The sequence below is a fragment of the Pangasianodon hypophthalmus genome, chromosome 9 (genome assembly GCF_027358585.1).
Source record: "Pangasianodon hypophthalmus isolate fPanHyp1 chromosome 9, fPanHyp1.pri, whole genome shotgun sequence".
NCBI classification, from domain to species: Eukaryota; Metazoa; Chordata; class Actinopteri; order Siluriformes; family Pangasiidae; genus Pangasianodon; species Pangasianodon hypophthalmus.
The window spans coordinates 4319109-4343558 of NC_069718.1; the positions used below are offsets into that span (position 1 = coordinate 4319109).

General features: G+C 38.1%; 1 protein-coding gene across 4 annotated transcripts; it reads right to left on the reverse strand.

Annotated features, from left to right (window-relative positions):
- Positions 1 to 2080: 2080 nt before the first annotated feature.
- On the reverse strand, positions 2081 to 12812 carry LOC113523848 (CMP-N-acetylneuraminate-beta-galactosamide-alpha-2,3-sialyltransferase 1). 4 transcript variants are annotated; one of them, XM_026909909.3, is made up of 6 exons: positions 12434 to 12812; positions 6271 to 6461; positions 5588 to 5767; positions 5433 to 5478; positions 4945 to 5064; positions 2081 to 3260 (listed from the first exon to the last, which is right to left on the reverse strand). In XM_026909909.3, exons 1-6 carry the CDS (start codon positions 12665 to 12667, stop codon positions 3093 to 3095), a joined length of 939 nt encoding a protein of 312 aa, XP_026765710.3. In that variant the 5' UTR covers positions 12668 to 12812; the 3' UTR covers positions 2081 to 3092. The 4 variants fall into 4 exon arrangements, 1 of the variants encoding a protein (XP_026765710.3); XR_004578819.2 differs by lacking the exons at positions 4945 to 5064; positions 5433 to 5478; positions 5588 to 5767; positions 6271 to 6461; positions 12434 to 12812 and adding exons at positions 3344 to 3431; positions 3580 to 4470 and having other exon boundaries at positions 3123 to 3260; XR_004578818.2 differs by lacking the exons at positions 4945 to 5064; positions 5433 to 5478; positions 5588 to 5767; positions 6271 to 6461; positions 12434 to 12812 and adding exons at positions 3344 to 3431; positions 3584 to 4462 and having other exon boundaries at positions 3123 to 3260.
- Positions 12813 to 24450: the final 11638 nt, after the last annotated feature.

Below are 24450 nucleotides of genomic sequence, written 5' to 3' on the forward strand. Positions count from 1 at the left end.
CACCACCATCACCTCTGGCTCACTCATTAGGGATTAATTTATACATTTAAAATTTATATCTGGAATTTATATATTTCTGCTTTATAAGTACAGCTGCAATGTCCATTGTTAAAAGCACTATACAAATAAAATTGAATTGAATTGATGAGATTGTGTCGATTGATTGTATGTTGTCATGTTGTATTCATTGTGTTACATCCCCTCTGCATATTGCCTGGCATAGTCTCTCCAACAAAGATTATTATTGGTCCTTGTTATGCCGCTTTTACTGTAGACCAAATCAGAAAGTTTGTTCCTTGGCATCATGTCACAATACTCTATCTTCTGGTCTCTTGGTTCCATGCTAGACAAAAGGTGATTTGTTGAACAAACTACATGTTTAAAAACATCTATCCATATAATTTTCATATAATATCCATATCCTTTTATAAAATACAGTTGTTTTTTGCTTATTTATACATTATATATATATATATATATACACACACACAGTACTGTGCAAAAGTCTTGGCACCCTATTTTTTTTAGTACAAACTTTGTTATAGATGTTTATTTTCTGACTTCTACATTATTGATTCAGTTCAAAAACACTTCAAATTCCAAACATTAGTTTTCCAGCACAAAATGAAACGTTACAGAAAAATGTTTGTATGTCAGTAAAGAAAGCAGCAGATTCCATAAGAGACACTTTTCAGATAAAAACAGAATGAAGGCTGCTGGGTTTCGCTGCAGAAATAAGAAGCGAGTCGACAGTCAAAGTCTCCAGAAGAACTGTGGCTGCTTCTGCAAGATGCTCAGTAACACTTCCAGCTCATTTCCTTATAAAACTGCACACACTGCACCTCAGGTACTGCTTTATTTTAAAAGTGAAGGATTGTCACACCAAATATTGACTTTGTTTCATTTATTACTGTTTACTGCTCTTTATAGTATTTTTTAAATGTAGAAACATTTAGTTTCATTATTTTTGAAGGCATCTTTGCTCTACAGCATTTCTTTGCATGTGCCTAAGACTTTTGCATAGTACTAAAACCGTACATTGGTGTTACATATGAAAGGTACATGGTGGGGGTATTTAGTTAATCTTGCCTTTTCAAAAAAAAAAATCAAAGAGTTTAAACATTTACACGCCACACTGAGTCAGATGCGTACTGCTTTTACTGCTCCTAAAGACATTTACTTAAAGTTTCATTCGTGTGGTTTTAATTACGCACTGAAACTCAGTCGTCTTTTCAGGTTGGAACGAGTATGTTTCAGGACTTGCACTGAGCCCAGGAGACCATTTTAATTTGTCCTGGTGCTTGGAGACAACAGTCAGTGCTTTCAAGGCTTTGCCATATTCAGTGTAGAAGCACTGGGACAGAAAACACTGCTGGGAGTAGATTTTTGCTTCAAAACTTTCCATGTGTTTGACATTGATTACCCAAAACAGTGTGCATCGATATGGCAATTCTTACAAACTGTCATTTATGAAGTGCCAGGACACTCGTCTCCCACTATAAAACTATTGCGTGAACGCAGTTTTGCGCTCAGGCAGTAGCAATAACTGCCAGGTTTTTGTGCATGTACTTGTTCTGAATTATAATACTCCTTTTTCTAAACATGATTTTCTTTTACCTTTTTAACCAGACACTAATGTCATCAAGGTGAAATAAATGATAAAAGAGGTACAGATTCAGTATTTTCAATCAGTAGAATGTTTTGTTCTGTTTTATGAACAGAAAATTATTGCTACATAATAGACGCTTTTCTTTTTGAAAACCGATGTGCCTGAAGGAAATATAACTGCTTTCTTGTTATTCTTGGCAGTAATAAATATTACCTTTCATATAATTCTAGTGGCAGAGTGTAGTGTTTGAAATATAATTTTTAACCCAGCTTGGGCGTCTATACTCCAGCAATGTCAAGTTGAATTTAGTCTACTGAAAGCCAAGATCACATAATTAAACAGGTAGAATCAGGTGTGGATCCTGCTTTCATGATCCTAAATGTGTGTTATACCGATTGGTGTGTATGTTGTTATTTGAAATTCATGGTGGCCCATGTATACACATACATACTGTTCAAGAGAAAATTCCATTTTTAATTCCAAATTTATTTCACAAATCAACAAAGCATGTGATTACAATAAATACAATAACGAAAGACGACTATACTGCTTTTCAGAGCAAATTAGGCTCGTAGCTCTAAAATGTTAAACAGTGTTTACTGAGGAGCATTAGTGAGGAACAGTTAGTAGAATGACCCGTATGCTCTGTCCTTAAAACCACTAGATCTTTAAACAATGAACCTGTTGCTCACCACATGCCATTGAGATGTATACAGTCATCCAGTTACTGCTATGTCTTAGCGAGAAAACCTTTTCTAGACCTCCAATTAAGTAGAGTAATTAAGTATTAAAAATACCCAGGTCCTGCTGCATCATGTAATCATTTCCCCCCAAGAAAAAGGATTTAATACACTGTTTAAATACATAAAACATTACACAAATTGTGCATAACAACAGTTAGTAATTGTATATCTACAGTACAAAGATCATTTAATACAAAATGCACACCTATATACAGTATATTACCTGTCAAAAGTTGATTTATTTTGAATGAAAAAAAAAAAATCAAATGAAAAAATGTAACTTAGGCGCATCAGATGAAACGTTCCCTCTTTTCTGTATTTTAGGTATAGCTGCACCAGGCACGTTATGGGATTTATAATAAGCTGATGACTTGGAGTCTTCTTCTGAACAACATGCAAAGGTTCATTACTCAGCAATACCATCAGCTGATCAATGAGTGGAACTGATGCACATTATAATCTCAGACCTTGATGTTGACAAAAGCGTCTTCAAAACTCACCATCGGAAAGATACAGTATCTCTAAACGCTGGCACCTAATTTCCATCAATATCATATATACTGATCATGATTGAATGGGGATTTATAATATATAGGGAAAACCTGCAAAGCATTACAGTTGTATTGCTATTAAATCTAAAGAGTTGGCCTGAGTCAGTGCAACATCTACGCAGAGAGGATTAGAACCATAGAGGGATCTGTCTCCTGAAATCTTTAACCATCTGATACGAATGGGTCATTTTACCATCCTTTATATATTTTAATTTTATTTCTCTTTTCAAGTTCCAGCATGAAGTTGTATTCAACGCTCCCTTTGTGTACTTTTGAGACCATATTTTGACGATATTGTTTGTCATAGTAGTGGTACCATCTTCCATCACTCCTTGCCCCAAATCCAAAAACATTCACCTGTGATAGAGAAAGTTTATTTATTTAAAACAACTGGCTGCATAAGAGGGTGACATAGTGATACAGCAGTATAGTATTGCTACCTCACAGTTCCAGTCCCAGGTTTTATCCTGTCACGATCAGAGCAGGTATTGAACCCCAGATTCTAAGTCCAATGCTCTACTGATTGAGCTACACAAAGGATGAGGACCCAAAAGCAGAGAATCAAAGCAATAAGAACCAAAAAATTCCAAGGCAAAAATTCTTAGTCACAATCCTCAGAACTCACAAAAATTTCAATAATTCACAAAAGGCATAGTAATCCAAGAAAACGGCTTACATACAGCAAGGACCAAGGCAAAGACTGAGCAAAGACTAACACAGGAAGGGCAACTTAAATACACAGGCTAAACAAGAAACAGGTGATAAGCCTAATAGAAAGTACTCAGAGTCGCCATCTGGTGGCCAAAAGGCAGAATACAGTCCACAACCTGACGCATGCTGAGCTTGGGTTACTGTCTGTGTGGACTTGCTGTGCGTGTTCTCTCAATGTCCATTAGGGATTCCTCTGGGTTCTGTGGTTTCCTCTGGCACACCCTTAAATAATACTTTGTTAAAGCAGATTTTGCTTGTAATTCAGCACTCAGTGTTTTTGGGCAAGAGTCTACCACTGTAGTACATCTTGATTCTGCAAATTTTATTCCACTCTCTCTTGCAAAAATGTTCAAGATCGATCAAATTGCAAGGGGATCTCCAGTCCTCTTCAAGTCTCTCCCCAGGTTTTCAACAGGATTTAAATCTGGACTCTGACTGGACCATTCCAAAATGTTGATCTTCTTCTTCTGAAGCCATTCCATTTTTTTTTTTTGACTTGGATTAGCATTTCATGCTGGAAGGTATTCTTCATCTTCAGCAGTCCTGCAGGTTTTGTGCCAAGACAGTTTGGTATTTGGAGCTATCCATGATTACTCTATCTTGCCTATAGCCCCAGTCCCAGCTGAAGAGAAGCAGCGCCAAAGCATGATGCTGCCATCACCATGCTTCACTGTAGGTATGGTGTTCTTTGGGTGAAAATCTGTCTTGTTTTTGAGCTGAATACAATGCTCTTTTAGAATTATAATCATAAAGTTTTATCTTAGTCTCATCAGACCATGATTCATAATGCCACATGGTTTTTGGTGATTTATCTGGGCTTGGATTTTTATTTTATTTATTATTATTATTATTATTATTTTTTATTTTTGCGAGAACAGGCTTACATCTAGCAGCTCCTTTAATCTTGCTGTAGGTCTCTTGGAAGACTTCCTGAGAAGTTCTTCTTGTCCTCTTCATCAATTTTTGGAGCAACATTCTGTTCTTGCTAACGTCACTGTGGTGCCCATTTTCTTGACTTGCACATCTAGTGTTTTGAAATTCTTTTGTACCCCCTTCCTAGTCAATACTTTTTGACCGTGGCTTTGGCAATTGGATAAAACCAAGAAGATATCAAGAAAATCTTACGTCTTTATTTTGGGTTAATCTGAATCACTTCATTGATGACAGGTGTAAGGTAATTACTTCTGAACATTTTTTTCCCCTCTAAATTTTTTCTATCCTTGGTTTGCTCACTGGGGGTTAAAGTCCTACCCTATCCTTACTACTAATGTTATTAATATTAATGAGAAGACAAACATTGAGAAGAACTATGGCAAAATGGTGGTTTTACCTGGTCACAGATGTGCAGGGCCAACATGAGGATGAGGAAGCCAGTGGAAGGATATTTCCCTTGTTTCCTTAACCAGCTCTCGTAGACATATCTCATAAACTCAGGGCTCATGATCATTACCTTTATCAAGAACCAGGAAGGATGTTGTAAGGAGAAAATGTATCTTTTTGTGGATGTTTATACAATATGAATATAGTATGGCACTATGCATTGAAACAGCACTATTCATAATAAACCATTAGCTGCTTTCATTAATCGTTCTAGATGCATATTGTATCATCAATTAACCCCCATCCCACATAATTATCAGCTTGCCCCAATATTTAATTCATCCGAGTAGCATGACTTTATTTATACATTACAGTATATAGCATATTCTGTATACATTACAGCGATTCTGGGTTGTGTAGCTCTAAATATTCAAGGAATCAACTGTGATTTTCACGTGAAGAGCATTAATGGGGTTATTATTAAAGATGTTTACTCACCTTGTCTTTGTTTGCTTGTATTGTGTGTTTCACATTTTTATATGTGCTAAAGAGCAAAACAAATAAGATACCACATCTAAACAAGAACCTCCTATACTGCTAGTGTCATATGATGTACAGATCAGTTTCTCTTCCGAGTAGTTGTGTGCCCTCACCGTGTAATGTTTTTATTGGTGAAGATACTGATGACCCACTCCATGTCCAAAACTTTAAATGGCAGCAGCACTAGATGGGTGAAGCTGTCCAGGTCCATAGCACTCTCAGGGTATAAGGCTCGGTGCGTTGTCTTCAAACCAACGTCCCTCTCATAGCCTACAGTGGGACCCTGATTCATCCTGTGGCACAATATCACACTTTGTCAAGGTTTTACAAAAAAAAAACAGTGGTCTGTCCATTTACCAAAGTGGAGATAATGACATAAATTTAGGTAAGTATGTAGGTTGTTGGGGGGGTAGGTGGGTAGATAGGTAGGTTGGGTTGGTAGGTAGGTGGGTGGAAAGGTAGGTAAGTGGGTAGCTAATATGGAGGGTAGGTGAATGGTTAGGTAGGTAGTTGGGCAGGTAGGTAGATGGGGGGTTTAAGTGGGTGAGTAATGAGAGTGGGTAGGTCAGTGGGTGCTTTGGTAGGTAGGTAGGTAGGTAGGTACATGGGTGGGTAGCTGGGTAGGTAGATAGGAAAATGGGTGAGTGAGTTGGGTAGATGGGTAGGTAAGTAAGTAAGGAGATCAGTGGGTGAGTGGGTTGGGTGTGTAAGTAGGTAGGTTGTGTGTATAGGTAGTTAGGTCAGTGGATGGGAGTTTTGATGGCTGCTTAGTTAGGTAGGTAATCGTCTTTAGTACCTGAAAATGAAGTCATGAGCATCTATTAAAAGACCATAATGGGATCCGATCAGGTTGTCCGAGTTGCCCACCACAGCACAGGTTCTGCAGCGGTCAGGACCAGCATCATTGTAGTGTTCCTTATCAGGGAAGAGTGAGAACAGAGGATCCACAACGTCTCTGAATTTCACTTTGTTGTATGGTTGTAGTTTCTGCACAGATATAAAAGTAGACTATTTTAGTATTCACATGTAAATAGCAAGATCATTTAAACCACCTATATTGCATAATTAGAAAGAAAGCTAATATAGCAACTTTTTTAGTTTAGAAAAGCTAATGGGATAGCTAACTAGCTACCACAGAATATAGGCTATCCAATAGCATCCTAGTGAGCTAGCTATTGTTATATCATAGCATTGTTTACTTTTTGCACAGTTTACATGCTTGTTTAACCATGCTAATTAAAAAGTTTATGAAAAATCAAATATTCTTCAGTTTTAGGTTTACTTTCTCCATTAGCGCCACAGTGATAATACTATGGAGGATTCCTTGGTTAATTACTGACCCTTCTGTTACAGGAAAACAAAGTGTTGGTTGATATTCAGCCATAATGGGAGCCGTAAAGTGGATATAAAAAAGTCTACACACCCCTTAGCAGGTTTTTGTGGTGTAAAAAAATGAAAGTAAGATAAATCACGTCAGATCTTTTCCCATGTTTAATGTGATATATCAAACAAAAAATTCAAATGAAAACAAATAAAAACAATTTAGGGGAAAAAAGAAAAAAAGAATGAAAACAAGAATAAGCGGGTTGCACAAGTGTGCACACCCCTTAACTAATACTTATAGCACTTTTGGGTAAGAGTCTACCAACTTAGCACATTTTGATTTGGCAATTTTATTCCATGCTTCATTGCAAAAAAAATAAATAAATAAAAATCTCAAGATCTATCAAATTGTGAGGGGATCTCCTGTGCAACGTCATGCCACAGGCTTTCGAATAGGATTTAGATCTGGGCTCTGACTGGGCCATTCCAAAACGTTGAACTTCTACTTCTGAAGGCATTTCTTTGTTGACTTAGATTAGTGTTTCATGCTGGAATGTATTTCTTCATCTTCAACTGTCTAACGGAGGTCTGCAGGTTTTGTGCCAAAATAGACTGGTATTTGGAGCTACCCATGGAGCTATTTGGAGCTATCTGTAGAACATTGTGACCCAGCAGTCACCTCAAGGATAAGGTAGCGTATTGTGACCCAGCAGTCACCATAAGGATAAGGTAGTGTATTGCAACCCAGCAGTCACCATAAGGATAAGGTAGTGTATTGCAACCCAGCAGTCAACGCAAGGATAAGGTAGTGTATTGTGACCCAGCAGACACCATGACCATGTGGATAAGGTAGCACATTATGATCCAAAACTCACCATGAGGATGAGTTAGCACATTGTGACCCAGCACTCAACATGAGGATGAGGTAGCACAATGTGACCCAGCACTCACCATGAGGATGAGGTAGAGCACTGTAACCCAGCACTCACCATAAGGATGAGGTAGCACAATGTGACCCAGCACTCACCATAAGGATGAGGTTGCACAATGTGACCCAGCACTCACCATAAGGATGAGGTAGAGCACTGTGGCTATGTGGATAAGGTAGCACATTACGACCCAAAACTCACCATAAGGATGAGGTTGCACAATGTGACCCAGCACTAACCATGAGGATGAGGTAGTGCACTGTGGCCATGTGGATAAGGTAGCACATTACGACCCAAAACTCACCATAAGGATGAGGTGGCACATTGTGACCCAGCACTTACAGTGAGGACACGGTAGCATGTTATGACCCAGCACTCACTGGGAGGTCAAGATAATACATTGTGATGCAGCAGTGATGGTGAGGATGGTGAGTGAGAGCAAGGGTTATTCCCATCCTGAAGAAACCCACTCTAGATCCCTCTGACATCAGCAACTATCGACCAGTATCACTTCTCTCTTTTCTTTCTAAAACCCTAGAATGAACCGTCTACAATCAGCTGTCTTGCTATGTCTCACAGAACAACCTCCAAGATCCTAATCAGTCTGGCTTCAAACCGGCACACTCCACAGAGACTGCCCTTTTGGCCATCACTGAGAAGCTACATGCTGCTAGACCAGCCAAACTGTCTTCAGTCCTCATCCTCCTTGACCTTTCAGCAGCGTTTGACACAGTGAACCACAGGGCTCTCTTGTACACCCTCATGAGCCTAGGAATTCGTGGTGCAGCATGGCAATCGTTTGCTTCCTACCTGGAAGGTCGGTCATATCAGGTGACATGGAGGGGATCCACATCTGCTCCCTGCAGACTCTCCACTGGTGTTCCACAAGGCTCAGTACTTGGTCCTCTCCTGTTCTCCCTCTATACTTGATGCGGTCATATCCTCACATGGGTTTTCATACCAGTGCTATGCAGATATCAGCATGTCTGGCGGACATCTCATCATGGATGACAGCTCATCAGCTGAAACTTAATCCCACTAAAACTGAACTGCTGTTCATCCCAGGTGATTCATCTCCATCTCAGGATCTTACAATCTCCCTAGACAATTCTCTGATCTCGCCTTCGGTTACTGCACGGGGTAACAATGGACAATCAACTGTCCTTCTCCTCTCACATTGCTAATCTGACACGCTCATGTCGATTTCTCCTTTATAACATCAGAAGAATTCATCTACTTCTTTCCACACAGGCCACACAAGTGCTTGTTCAGTCCCTTGTCATTTCGAGACTGGACTACTGCAACTCACTCCTGGCAGGTCTGCCTCTGAGCGCCATTCGTCCTCTGCAACTGATCCAGAATGCAGCTGCACGATTGGTTTTCAACCTTCCTAAATTTTCCCACACCACCCCATTGCTACGCTCCTTCCACTGGCTTCCTGTAGCTGCTGCATCAGATTTAAAACACTGATGCTCGCCTACAAAGCCAAAAACGGACCAGCACCCACTTATCTCAAAGCACTTATCACACCTCGAGCGCCACCACGCTCCCTCCGATCCTCTAGCACCGCTCGACTGATCCCTCCATCTCTCAGGGTACAAGGAAGGCATGCGTCGAGACTCTTCTCTGTTCTGGCACCAAGATGGTGGAATGAACTTCCCCTAGATGTCCGAACAGCTGAGTCACTGGCAGTCTTCAAATGACGTCTAAAGACTTACAGTACCTCTTCATAAAGTACTTAAGTTACTTCAAAGCACTATTGTAAGTCGCTCTGGATAAGGGCGTCTGCCAAATGCCATAAATGTAACTGTAAATGCAAATGGATGAGGTAGCACATCGTGATCCAGCACTCAATCTCACAATAAACTGGATGCTGTAAATCATGCATCATGTCCAGGTTAATGAATTGCGACTGTTTCATATCTGACTGCACACTCATGTCCGCTTGAAAGCAAAAACCTTCTGCTCACGCAAGTTTTTTGTGTTATTGAAATTCAATACTTGAACTCTTACTTAATTACACTTCCAAGAAAAAAAAACTTTGTACTCCTTCCATTTTTTAGACCTTCAATGTACTCATTATAAATCTCAAAGGGCCCTTATTCTCTCACCCAGCCAATAACTGTACATTAATGAACACTATACATAAATTGAATGTGCTCTTGTGCATTTTATACACAGTTCAGTACAAGGAATCAAATAAATTCACCAGTGTAGAAAAAACATAAAGAATCCTGCTAATTTGTCATCTGCTGTGACCTGCTTAATTTCATCAGTTAAAAACATATACAGTGCTGTGCAAAAGTCTTAGGCACAATCTATAAAGAGCAGTAAACAGTAATAAATGAAACAAAGTCAATATTTGGTGTGACAACCTTTTGCTTTTTTTTTTTTTTTTTTAATATAGTAGTCTCAGATACAGTGTGTGCAGTTTTCTAAGGAAATGAGCTGGAAGTGTTACTGAGCATCTTGCAGAAGCAGCCACAGTTCTTCTGGAGACTTTGACTGTCGACTCGCTTCTTATTTCTGCAGCGAAACCCAGCAGCCTTCATTCTGTTTTTATCTGAAAAGTGTCTCTTATGGAATCTGCTGCTTTCTTTACTGACATACAAACATTTTTCTGTAACGTTTCATTTTGTGCTGGAAAACTAATGTTTGGAATTTAAAGTGTTTTTGAACTGACTAAATAATTTAGAAGTCATAAAATAAAAATCTATAACAAAATATATACTTAAAAAAATAAGGTCCCTTTTGCACAGTCCTGTACTTTTTAATATTTGAGTACGTGTAAAAGTAGGAACTTTTTAACTCGTGCCTTTTGTTTGACTACTTCCACTTTTAACTGAATAAGATTTTGACACATTATCTATACTTTCACTTAAGTTTAATTTCTCAGTACTTTTTCCACCCATGACAGCTAATAGGTCTGTGAATAACATCAACATGAATCTAATGACTAATCTCATTTTAATCAATATGTGGACATTTCAGGAATAAAATAAAAAGAATAAAAATGACCCAAGCAAACTGGGTTGATTTTAAACTCAACCTGAGGTTAAAAATGACTACATTTCTGCACTTTAGAAAACCCACTTGGGTTAAATTTTACTTTTACCCACACCGAGACTAGAAATATACGAACGGTCATATTTATTGCTGCGAAGAATAATTAAATTCCCTGCAGGCACATCAGCCAGTTTCCAGAAATAAAAGCTTATATTATGCAGCAATAAATTTCAGAACACAACATTGTATTGATTGAAAATACTGATTCTGTACCTCTTTTATCATTTATTTCACCTTGATGGCATTAGATGTCTGGTTAAAAAGGAGCAACAAATGCATGTTAATCTAGAAATGTGTCCTACTCAAGAAAATCATGTTTAAAAAAAGGAGTATTATAATTCAGAACAAGTACATGCACAAAAATCTGGCAGTTAATGCTACTGCCTGAGCGCAAAACTGTGTTCACGCAATAGTTTTATAGTGGGAGACGAGTGTCCTGGCACTTCATAAATGACAGTTTGTAAGAATTGCCATATCGATGCACACTGTTTTGGGTAATCAATGTCAAACACATGGAAAGTTTTGAAGCAAAAATCTACTCCCAGCAGTGTTTTCTGTCCCAGTGCTTCTACACTGAATATGGCAAAGCCTTGAAAGCACTGACTGTTGTCTCCAAGCGCCAGGACAAATTAAAATGGTCTCCTGGGCTCGGTGCAAGTCCTGAAACATACTCGTTCCAACCTGAAAAGACGATTGAGTTTCAGTGCGTAATTAAAACCACACGAATGAAACTTTAAGTAAATGTCTTTAGGAGCAGTAAAAGCAGTACGCATCTGATTCAGTGTGGCGTGTAAATGTTTAAACTCTTTGATTTTTTTTTTTTGAAAAGGCAAGATTAACTAAATACCCCCACCATGTACCTTTCATATGTAACACCAATGTACGGTTTGTACGGTTACATGTCAGTTTGGGGAACAAGTAAGGGGCAAAGTACAATTTCCTAAGGGTGCTTTCGCACTTGGTATGAATACTCAAGTCTGCGCTCAGTACTGATTCTGCGCTCATTTGGGAGCGGGGCTCATAATTGAATAATTTAAAGATTTGCTTTCACATAGAAGAATTTCTGATGCCTCAATTGTGCAATTTCATATGGCACATTTGTGTACGCAGGTTTGCAAAAATGGTAGGCACTAGGTTCATATTTTTGCTGTTTTTCTAGTGATACCAACAATCAAGTGGCAATGAAACACAATTTCAGACATGTTCCAACTAAAAGTAAGATTCATCTAAATCATAAATTGATTTTGAATAAAATCCTAAATTGAAAGTGAATAAAAACTTACATTTTTTGGAAAGGCAGCTGATTTCTTTTATTTGTCAAATTTTCTCTTAGTTACCACACTGTCTCAGATGCTGTGTTAAGTTCCAGAAAAGGAATCTTGACACAATGACATGTTTTTCAGGTCCACTTCGCTGACCCAGCGTTTCCTTCTACCAGCCCAATCTGGTTCAAGTCAACCCGATTACCTGTACTAGCGATTACTAAACCCAGCAACTGGCTGTAATAATAACCCAGCATTCTTCAGAGTGTAGAGAATACAACACACACAGATAATACAAAGAGAAAAAAAGAAATAAAAATAAAGCAAAGAAGTGCAAAAACAAACAAAAAAAAAGCAGCATGAATGCGTTAGCTCTTACCAGCCACCAGTCAAGTGTAAGTGTGCTGAGATTGCTGTTTCTCCTGTTCATAAATTTTGGCACCTGGCTGCTGTAGCGCTCTGTGAACCACGGATCCTCATTTATACAGTGCATGCAAGCGCACGTCTTCACCGGAAAGGTATCCCAATAAATGTCCAGACCAGCAATCAAGCAGTACAGCATCAAGCAGGTGATGCACAAGCTTGCTAAAAATGTGCGAATTCCGAAGTACATCTTCCAAAAAATATAATACTAAGTCAATAAATTAAAATAAACCAGACTGTAGTGCATGGACCCCTACCAACGCGCTCTTGTGCTCCCACGTTTAACGTTTGAAGTTTCTCCTTGAGCAAAGTGCACGAGCAAAGGTCACTTTGGGTCTGGGTTTCTCTGGTGCTCTGTAATTAAGCTGTTTGTGGGCATGGCCATGCTTCTATCACCATTATAGGACCAACCCTTTATCCACTGTATGTGTGTGTGTGCGTGTGTGTGTGTGTATCCATGCGATTAATGTTAGCTCTTTAGTGTGAGACCGTTTCAGTGTTATTTCACCTGTTCATTGTGGTCTTTAAAAAAAAACTCAAACGTGGATCCTGTTTGTGGAGAATAAAAACTTACAGCTCACAGATTACATTTATTTTTATTGTCATCACGAGTCATCTTTTACACGAGCCATTTATTTTCATGTTTATTTTTTATGTGGCTAGTTTATTTGGACATGAGATTGTTTTTATCGATTCAGTTATTTTTCCATATGATTGGTTGATTTTAAAATCTGTTTATTTATTTATACAAATGATTAATTTATCTTAACACATGATTTTTTCCCACAAGATTATTTTATTTTCACATCATTTTTTAGACGATTAGTTTATTTTCATGTGATTGTTTTTAAACATGATTCATTAATCTGTACTTGTTTTACATGATTAATTTCTTTTCCTGTGTAATTTTTTATGCGATTCATTTTTATTTATTTATTTATTTATTTATTTTTTACATGAAGTCATATTTACTTGAGTTTACAAGGCAATTTTGAGGTTTTAAAAAGCTAGAATTCAGATTTTGAAGGCTGAATTGAATTAGCCAAATCCTTGGTTTGCGGATTTGTTAGTACCAAAAAAAAAAAAAAAATCTAATTACAGATAACCAACTTAACGCCGGATAGACCTAAACTTTGGTCAATCACTAAAAATGTGATTAATTGCTTAAATGTGATTTAAAGATAAATGTGATGCGACATCATGTAGCACAGAGCAAGACTTTGGGGCATGATTTCTCTATTGTTATATTAATCATCATTGGGATGAATCATTGGGATGATTTTCGGTAAATGTTACAGCTGTATTGCTATAAATTCTAAATAAATGGTTTGTGTTAGTGAGACATAGTCAAAAAATGCTACATAGTCAACAGATCCCTATAGAATTCTGTAACATACGTATCTTGGAGGAAGAATGCAAATGCAAATGGTTTACTGACTAATCCAATAATCACCATTGTTTATAGCAGGGGTCATATAACAAGTAGACCGCAACAAACAAGGAGTATAATCATTACTCCTATAACATATAATCAATAAAGTGAACACAGGCATGGATCAGAACTAGGAAGTCACATGAAAAACAAAGGAACAAAGGAACCATGGGTAACTATGGCACAAAAATGCACATTTACAATGACGAGACTTAGCAATGAGACAAAGACCCAACGTCTATAGAGGGGCAAAATAATTAAGAACTCAAACAAAACAGCTGGACACAATCAGAAAAATGAGCAAACCACAGAACAAGGGGTGTAAAACAGAAACCAACACAAACATAAGCACATGGCACTTATTGCCATGGGAACCGTAATGTGAGTAATAAGTGATTACATCCAGATCCGGAAGAGTGGAGCTTATTATAACAGCAAAAGGAGGGACCAGCTCCGTATTAATGCCCACAGTTTTGGACTGGGATGTTCAACACTCGTGTACATACACACTTTTGTCCATATGGGTTCGGATCATTGTCCTGTTGTAGAAGCCAGTCTCTGTCAGCTTCAGTTTCTTGACTGACTGTGTCACATGTGCTTCCAGAATTTGCTGATATTTACTGGAATCAATTTTTCCATCTGTGTGCAATGTTTCCTGTGCCACGGACGGGCACACAAGCCTAAAGCATACCAGATCCACTCTCATGCTTACAGGTGACCATGGTGTTCTCTCAATCACATACTGCTCCTTTTTTCTCCATAATACCACTGATTATAATGGCGAAATCATTCTATTTTCACTTCAACAGCCCACAGAACTCGTTTCCAAAATGCCTCTGGCTAATCTTGATATTGTTTTGCATACATCAGACATTCACATCGTGTGAGATTTACTTCCTGTAATTTGCTCAGGGGTGCTGAAATTTTTTTCATACAACTGTGTATCTGTATGTGTTTTGTTTTATGTTTCATCTATTGGTCTGGGCTCTTATTAATAATTTTAAAAAAAATCTAAAATGAATGCAATTTGTGTGGCTGGATGTTATAGATTAGATTCCTGACTGACTACTGCAGTTCTGAGAGCTCATACAGTGTGAAATGTGTGCTGCAATGTGATTGGCTGACGGCTGCTATGTATTTAAAGTAACCTAGTTAACAGTAAAAATCCTTTCATAGATTAGCATAAATATGCCGTGCACCAGATTTTAGCTTGATTGGATTTATGGTCTGAGAAACAGTTATTTGAATCTAATGCCACCCCTGTTAAATTCTATAAGATGAACTGTGTTTTCTTATACAACTACAGTAGAGTAGGAGTGCATCCTGACTCGAACACTCATGCACCAGACACACATGCTGATTGTGACTGTGAAAAGAATTTGATGCAGTTTTACGTCTGTCCATTTAATAATCACAGAAAAATAACATTTCATGAGATGGGTAATTTGTCCAAACACACACACACACACACACACACAAACACAGCAAATCTTCATGTCAAATGGTTTAGGAGATATATGCATTTTTTTTTGTTAAAATTTGTAGAAATTTGACTTTGCATTCAGAAGATATGGATCTTTTAGTACATACATGCAATGGCCTAAAGTTCATGGACCTGTAGCGGCCAAACGGTTTGGTCAGTCAGAATTGTTTTTGTATGTTTTTCTCAGCAAACTCTCTACTTGCAAGATTTCATATATTATGCTGATCAGAGGAATGGTCTAGGAGTAGTATGATAAAGAAAATTAACAAAGGCAGAAACTATAACAGCCAAAAGTAATTAAACTATATAGCGAAAAGTTTTACTCTATTCCCTACAGTTCTGAAGATATAAACCAAAAGGTAAATTCATTTATTATAGTGCCCTCTTCTCTGCCTCTTTAGAATTCATGTCATGTGGCAGCCATATTGTTTATAAATGTCAATGTGTTTTTGATAATTATTGATGGATTATTCACCCTACTCCTTATTTTACCAAAAATAGACTTGTTTTTAAGTGCAAAAGCATGAATAGTGCTCCCAGAGGCCAAGTGGAGTATGATTGTATTAGACTGTATTAAATTAAATTATATTTCATTATCATTTTTGACCATAAGGTAGCGCTGTCCTGAAACCTTTTAAGTACCTTCAGGGCATAATGCCGATGACACAGTGATTTTCGTAACGACACGCCAAGATGTTCGTGAAATACAGCATTTTACAACTAAATTCAAAATGGCCAACATCCGAAATGGCCGACATAGGAAAATTTCATATCACTTGACTCGGGATGCCCCACAGAATCTAAAGAGCCCTGTTTCAGGATTTTAAGACAAACCATTCAGAAGTTATAAGCACAAAAATGTTTTTTTTCATATCTCGTGAGCACAAGGTGCCGCCGTTCCGAAACTGTGCAGGTACCCTCAAGTCATGACATAACTTCTGTTCTGAAGATGATCTGACTCAATTTTTGTGAAAATCAGACAAACGATCTAGGAAGAGTGGAAAAAGCAAGTTCTTCAGAAAATTCAAAATGACAGAAAATGATGTCAAAGGATGCATTCAACCCGACTTGAGCCAAGGAATCAGAGGAAAAAAGAATTTTGTTTCTAGACCTTATGGTTCAAATGCTATTAGCATAAACATGAGTGCAACTATGAGCTGTTGGTGGCGCTAGAAGGTATTAGACAGCAACTCCAAATTTGCTATTTCAGACTGTCCCCTATCTGTGTGCCAAATTTCATAACCTTCCTATGTACGGTTCTATGGGCTACGATAGACTCATGAGCAGAAGAAAAAAAAAAAAAAGAAGAAAGTTGATGAAAACAATAACAGGTGCCTATGCACCTGCAGTGCTTGGCCCTTAATAATAATAATAATAAGAAGAAGAAGAAGAACATGAAGAAATCCTAACAAAAACAATAGGGTTCCAAGCACTATGTCTATCATCCACCTTTCTCTCACTGAGCTGGACAAAAAAGGACAGTTATGAAAGGACGTGGTTCATAGACTTCAGTTCAGCATTCAACACAATCATCCCACAACAACTGAAATAGGAAAGCTGAGCCTGCTGCTTTTACCCACCCCCCTCTGCAACTGGATCCCGGACATTTGACCGGGAGACCCCAGTCTGTCAGGACTGGCAACACCACCTCTAACACCACCTCTAACACCACCACACTGACCACCAGCAGTCCACAGGGATGTGTGCTCAGTCCACTGTTGTGTACCTGCTGACTCATGACTGTGCTACAAAGTACAGTTCCAATCAAATCATCAGCATTGCTGATGACACAACAGTTGTGGGCCTCATCAGCAACAATGATTATTAGCATATAGGGAGGAGGTGAACCAGCTTGCAGAATGGTGTAGAGACATCAATCTATCTCTTAATGTTGATAAGAATAAAGAGATGATTGTTCATTTCAGGAAGACTTGAGTAGAACACTCCCCACTGCGCATCAAATGAAGAGCTATGGAGAGAGTTAAAAGCTCCATGTTTCTTGGTGTGCACATGACGGAGGATCTCTCCTAGACCCCTGCGTACACCACCTGTGTAGCCAAGAAGACCCAGCTGCCCCTCCACTTCCTGCTGAGGCTGAAGAGAGCCAAACCCCCCCCCCAATCCGCACCTCCTTCTACAGAGGGATGATCATCCTGACCAGCTATCTCACCGTGTGGTACAGGAACTGCTCATCTTCTGACTGCAAGACCCTAAAGCGAATTGTGAGAACGGCTGAAAAGATCATGGGTCTCGCTACCCACCATCAATGTCTCTTACAATAACTGCTGCATCCACAAAGCCACTAGTGTTTCCAACGACCCCTCTCACCCCTCTCATGGACTCTTCACCCTCCCGCCATCCGGCAGAAGGTCCAGGAGCATCCGTGCCACCACCAGCAGACTCCACAACAGTTTCTTCCCTGAGGCAGTCAGATTACTCAACACTCTGCTGCTCCCCAGTGCTCACCGGGGCTAGTCAAACACCTAACCCAGCATGACTAAATACCACTGCACACCTGCACCTTACAAAGCTGCATCAGACACTTTTTTATGTATGGAACTCGTTTTGCTGCTAATGTTGCTGCGATACATATTCCTGCTACACTCCACAAAAGTTTACAGTTTATAGCCCATATTCTGTGTATTTATTGTCCTGTGTATTTATCGTTTTGAGCTTATTGTTCTGTGTAATTTTTGTCCTGCACTGGTCTCAAACTGTTGTGTATTTGCACTTTTTGTAGTCTTGTGTTATATGTTGCACCATGGTCCTGGAGAAATGATATTTCATTGCAATGTATACAAGTTATATAGATGACAATTTACAATAAAAACCCATTTGACTTGACTAATAATAATAAATATAGCTCCAAGCAGCGATTGGAGGGCCCAAGCACCAAGGGTGCAGCCAGGATTAGCATGTGCATGTGGTTAATGTCCAATATAACTGTAGCATGTGAACAATGACACGCACAGGTCTGAGGTTTTGCTAGACCTTGCTTCCCAGCACTTCTGATGTTTGTGCCAAGATTTGTGAGTTTTTGAATATTCTAAGCACACAAATGCAAAATTGTCTGAAGGAAAAAAACAACAAATGAACACTCCAGAGAAGCTTGGAATTCACGGAGTGTTTGGCAGTGAAACTAACATGTACACTCTTAGAAAATTGAGAACCTGTAGGGGAATTTCGGTTGTCCCTATCGAAGCTCTTAAGAGTGTAGAATTGTACAGATCATGACACAGTTGCAGTTTAAAAACGAAGGTCTTTTTTTGGCTTAAATATTCCACTTCTCGACTTTAACAGCTGTATACTTTTGGTCAAATTCAATCTCTCGCCTTTCCTCCCTGTCAAGTTGGCTTATGATTAACTATGTGAATAGGATCACATTTTTTTTCCAGGTCTTACTGTCAGAGTTCATTTCCTGGGTCAAAATCCCAGTTAGAAATGGTTAGAACCATAACCCAGGGCACAATCAAGCAGATGTGGTCATACTGGAAACAAAGTAGACAAGTAAAAATATAAAGACTGCTGAGAATGGCATTGCAACACATGCAAGATTTCACCAAGCCGTATACGTTTATGTACACAGGAGTAATGACACTGATAACAGCACACAGGTGTGAGCAATCAACAGAGTGACATGACATATATAACAGAGCTGAAGGGTTTAAAGAGAAAAACATCATGATTATGTGAGATTATATGATCTGTAAGTCTTAGGTCGACTATGTCTGAATATTTATCTACTTACCTACTTATCTTATCTGCTGGTTGATATGCTGTTACTCATGATTAGGGTAACAGCATACAATTCCTCACTTCAACGAGGAAAAATAAAGGATACCACCACCACCACCACCAACCCCACCACTAGAAATGTTTATGCCTCCACCACTAGGCGGTGAAGGCAATATGTTTTCACGTAGCTTGTGTTTCTGTTTGTCCGAGATTCTTGTTAGCGTGATATCCCGAGTACATGTGGTTGAGTGAATGTTTGTAGGTTTTATATGGAATTCTCATTGTAACCATCCGAGGAACTGATTAGATTTTTATAACAAGGTCAAGGTCACAGCAAGGTCAAATTCTTCTTGTTTGAAATATACTTTAAGGGTATTTCAAGCATACACTTTGGTAACAAGAAGGACTAGACTTGTTAATGGTGGAGGCATCCCCGTCCACTGGCTGCGAGTTCTACCTGTTAAACCCTTTCTTCTGCTTCTATGGACTTGTAATTGTATTATTTCCACAACATCTATAATCATTGAAGAATTATGATTTGACATTGTATGGATGAGTGGATTAATAAATAGAAAAAAGATAGGTTGATATAGAGTAGACTGATGTGGTTATTTATTTAGCCTTTTTAAACTGTAAATTGACATTTATAGAACTTAAACTAATTCATATTTATGAATTATAAAATAAATCTAATATCATTAACCTTCAATCCAAAATCTCTGAGAATGAAGATTTTTATGTTAAAAAAACAACATGAAAATGGATTAAACAACAACAACAACAACAACAACAACATACCATATCCTCCTCAGAGGAAGTCTGAGGTAAAATGGGTTCAGTGATTCCACTCTGTCTCCTCTGCTCTTTAGAAGATCGGACATGATTATCACCTGCCTCATGCTGTTTCAGATCAGACAGTTTGCCTTGTATTCATTTCCAGGCAGAGGACTGATCCCGTATCCCATCTGATATTCGCACCTCGACAGCCTCTTGCGTTTCACGGGTGAATTTGCGTTGAAAAGCGTTTTACTGGAAGGTTTGGAAGATCCACGTGATTGAGACGCCTTAACCAGGGCAACAATGACGATGAAGTGCAATCTCACATAGAGTGGGTCTGTCATAATCTAGCCCATATCACTGATTTTGAGCTTCTCTGCTATTTCTTATGAAACTGGGTTGAGTTTATTCTCACCACTGTGAAGACTTACTGTATGTACGAAACGATGCGTACGAAAATACAGGACAAGTCGTGTTGCTTATTGACTCAATAAGCATTGAGTCAGCATTATATTTCTCAATACTGCACAATCCCGCATTATAAGGAAGAGTGGCAACCCTACTTATGATAGTTTGCTGTCTCAGGGAATTAGCCTCAGCGTTGCGGAATTCTGGATAGTGAAGGTGTTGATTAGTTTTCTATAACAGCAGCTCTGACAGTAGTACAGCTGCAAATCACAGTTTTCCGACATCTTCAAGACAGAGTTTACGCTTTGTGGTTTCTCTGTAACAAGCTGTGTGTTTTTTTCTTTTGTTTTTGTGGTATTAACTTCGAGAGAGAGAGCAACCTGAAAATAAATGACCTGAAACTAAATTTTAAATGTGATTTGTCATGTCCCTGACCAGGATAGAGAAAGCAGCAAAACCAACAATGAAATAAAAGCCAATTAACAAATCTTTGATCTAAAAAAATGCAGGAAAACAGAAGTGAAGCCACGCTAACTCACCAGACCAGCACTAAAAACCTCAAACCTTCCTCTTTGAAAATTCTTAATATACTCTTTACATATGTGCAATTCTAACCCTTTATCTATTTTCTAGTTTCCTGGTTCTGTGTATTTCTGTGTACCTCCAATAAGGAGTGTAAGTCTGTAATGTAAGAGCTGTCTGTTCTACTTGACTCACAGACTCATTATGACACCTGAATACTAAAAAGCACTATATATCCTGGCATTGCCAGCCATATGCTTCACTTAAACTGTCAGCGTTTAAAAGCTTATTGCACTTTTTATGACTAAAGAGTAGCAGATTGGGGCATAGGGCTCATCACATGATGTTAATCTGTTCTCTTGTGCAGTCTGTATACACACTCTGTATACACACTCTAAAAAATTATCCATGTGGCTAGTGAGAAAAGCTTAAAATAAAGAACAATTTCAACATAAAAAATTAAATTTGTTACATGTATTACATGTATTACTGAGTTGACAACTTATTTTATGAAGTTTGTCAAACTGAAAAGAAAGAAATCCGTCTCAGCTTATTAATATATGGATTTTGAACAAACAGTCTTGCTTTCACCTAACAACAAAAAAGTATTAAGTTAGGGAAACTTGAAAATCTCGTGAGCAAACTTAAAAAGCTGAGAACAGGGCTGGACCTTGTCTGAACATGCCAGAGCCAGACCACGCCTACAGGAGGAGAAACAACAAACGAACAACCAATGACCGAACGCAAAAAAATCGTTGTCACAGGACACTAAATATTAAAGTTATGTTACAGCTTGCCCCTTGCTAATTCGGCCGTTTGAAAGTTGACTTCAGATAGCTAGCTAGCTAGCGTCTTCTAAGTTAGCTACAGCATGCCCTTTGCTAATTTGGAGGTAGTGAAGTTGACCTAGTTATCATGTGTCTTCAGTTTTCTTATGTTTTGTTTTACAGTGCCAGCCGAATGATCGTAATCGGCACTGAATGTTTGTAGCGTTAGTTCAAACACTGCAAACAAACACTGAGTTTGATTCTGTTGTAGAAGCGCCATTTTGTTGTGTTGTAATTTGAAGATTAACCGTGTTGTAGAAGCACCATTTTGTTCATTCTTACATCAGTGCTTGAACGATCTTGTAATTTGTATGAACGTAAGAACATTTTTTATTTAACAATGTTTGTCTAGTGTCTAAATGTGTCTAAACATGTCTATCACAGTTAGACCAATTTCATTGAATCTACAAATAGTTTGCCTTCGTGTTTCCACCAGAGAGTGATTCACTAAAAAATTATCATAAAATTGAAATTGCTGTTGTTTTTTTTTTATTCTGATAGAATTGAAATTAGTTACTATTACTCAAAAAATTAAGGTAACAATTTGCATGGACATTTCTGAGTAGACAAAGCAAAATAAATAAGATAGAACAGCTTAAATTAACTAATTTGACCACATAATATCATTAAGTTGGCTCAACTTAATTAAGCTTTTAGAGGACAATTCAAATCATGTTGGTTGTGCTAAACAAATTGAGTTGGGCTAACTAGAAAAGTCTCACAATATTTATTCAAAAATGGCTTGAGTTGAAATAACTTAAAGATCCATGCAAATTGTTACCTTAATTTTTTAAGTCGAGCCAGTGTATTATTTTTTAGAGTGCAATATTTGCTTGGCAGCCTGCAAAACCTCTTCACGTGGTCCGACTTTGATTTCTGATTTTGACTTCTGATTTTTCTTAATTATTTTTTTTTACAGACCTGAACAGAAATTTCTCTTTTGCACATATCTCAATCAGAAAGTTGTAGCATATGTTAAAGTCTGGCTAAAAGTGAAAACAGAGAAAATCACATTTACAGATTTCATTCCAAATCCACTAAAAGATGTCTCCTTTACCTCTACAATTAAAACTACATCTACCTCTAATCTTTGAAACATGCTTTTTAAAATCTTTAGCTAGTTTTAGACATCTTTCGGCAGACTGAGAGTTTTTACATTCGCTAAAATCCCTCTTTTCAAGACTGACAGCAGCTCTAAAAGTAGTTCAGCTGCAAATCCCAGGTTTATGTTAATGAAATATCATGGGTGCTTGTTGATATGCTGAAGTTTTCTGTCAGGAGACATTTATTTATAACAGTAAACCTGTGACTTTAACGCTTTGCGGTTTCACAGTAACGTGAAAAGCTGCATTTTTTTTAATTAACTTGTTTCACGGATATGTTCCTAAGAGCTGCTGCTGTAATCATAAAGACTGTCCCGTGCTCTTCCCAGAACTCTTATTCACAATCAGCAACACACTCAGTACTGTTTACTCTTTACTCTTCTACACCTGTGTACTGTAACTGTGCAACGTGGCTCAAGCATGAGGTTTCTTCCTCATGCTGTCTCTTCCTCTCCGGCTTGCTCATTATGGATCTGTAAATCTATACAGCTGATTTCACGGTAACATTTTTTTTTACTAACTTGTTTCACTGAAGTTCCACAACATTAAATGTAACTATAACTAAATAAAAAGTACAATGTGTCATACTTTAATAAATTAAAAAGTGTAATCATTACAAATCTGCTGTGGTATAAGAGGAATAAACGATTTATGGACTTTCTGTTATAGTAAAATAATCAACTTCAGGGCGGTAAGAGTAACTTCACTTCTTCACAACAACCTGCCATTGATTATTTTCTTATAACAGCACAACACTAATTCATGAATGATTTTCAGTAGTAGCTACATTTTAGTCCTAATGGTGCAGCAAAGCCAGCATCTTCACATCTTCACAACTTCAAACTGGTTTTAACATGGGAAAAGGCTTGAACCATGGGGAATAATATGCAAAAAAATCCAATAATTAAAATTAACTATTCAATAAAATATTCGTACTTAGTTCTCAGTGTTTAACTTGCTCCATCAGAAAGAAAGGACAGGCTCATTTACATCATTAAGCGACGCTTTTTGACTAAACTGTGTTTCAGCATTTAAATTGATGTGATGTTCTCCGAGAAGAACTGTAGAGAACAAGATTCACATGGCTCAGATCTGGATCCACCCCTAGCTAAGATAAGAAGAGGAACTAAGAGTTACTAAGGTGTGACATGGAGATATAAATTCTCCAAACAAACTATAAAGTTACTGAAGTGTATGCCTGGCGTGTTTAAAGTCCATGGTGATGGCAGTTAGTGGAAACAATAAGTTGAACAATACCAGTGAAACATGACATTTTATGTAATAGTATATGTATAGATATTAGAGTAAATGGCTCCTGCCATACCTTGCAGCTAGACTAACTCTCATAAATACATTCACAAAAACATTGCATATAGTTACAACCGACAAATATCAGGCAGTGGAATAAAGAGACAATCGAGCCTGTAACCCAGAGGTGTTAGCAACCTGCTGTTAGGAGGAACATTGGAATATGGGTGTTCTCACATGGGCACTGGAGATTTGTACGTAAGAGCTGCTGCTGTAATCATAAAGACTGTCCTGTGCTCATCCTTCACAGGTTGGATGACAGCTTATTCACAATCAGCAACACATTCAGTACTGTTTACTTTTTACTCTTCTACACCTGTGTACTGTAACTGTGCAGTGTGGCTTAAACATGAGGTTTCTTCCTCATGTCCTCTCAGG

What these genes read in the sequence shown, in the direction of transcription:
- LOC113523848 (XM_026909909.3), bottom strand. Translation starts at nt 12,667, where the DNA reads ATGTACTTCGGAATTCGCACATTTTTAGCAAGCTTGTGCATCACCTGC. An exon ending in ACCAATAAAAACATTACACG is followed by an intron (nt 5,479 to 5,587) that starts GTGAGGGCACAC and finishes TTTGCTCTTTAG; the next exon opens with CACATATAAAAATGTGAAAC. An exon ending in CCCTGCACATCTGTGACCAG is followed by an intron (nt 3,261 to 4,944) that starts GTAAAACCACCA and finishes TCTCTATCACAG; the next exon opens with GTGAATGTTTTTGGATTTGG.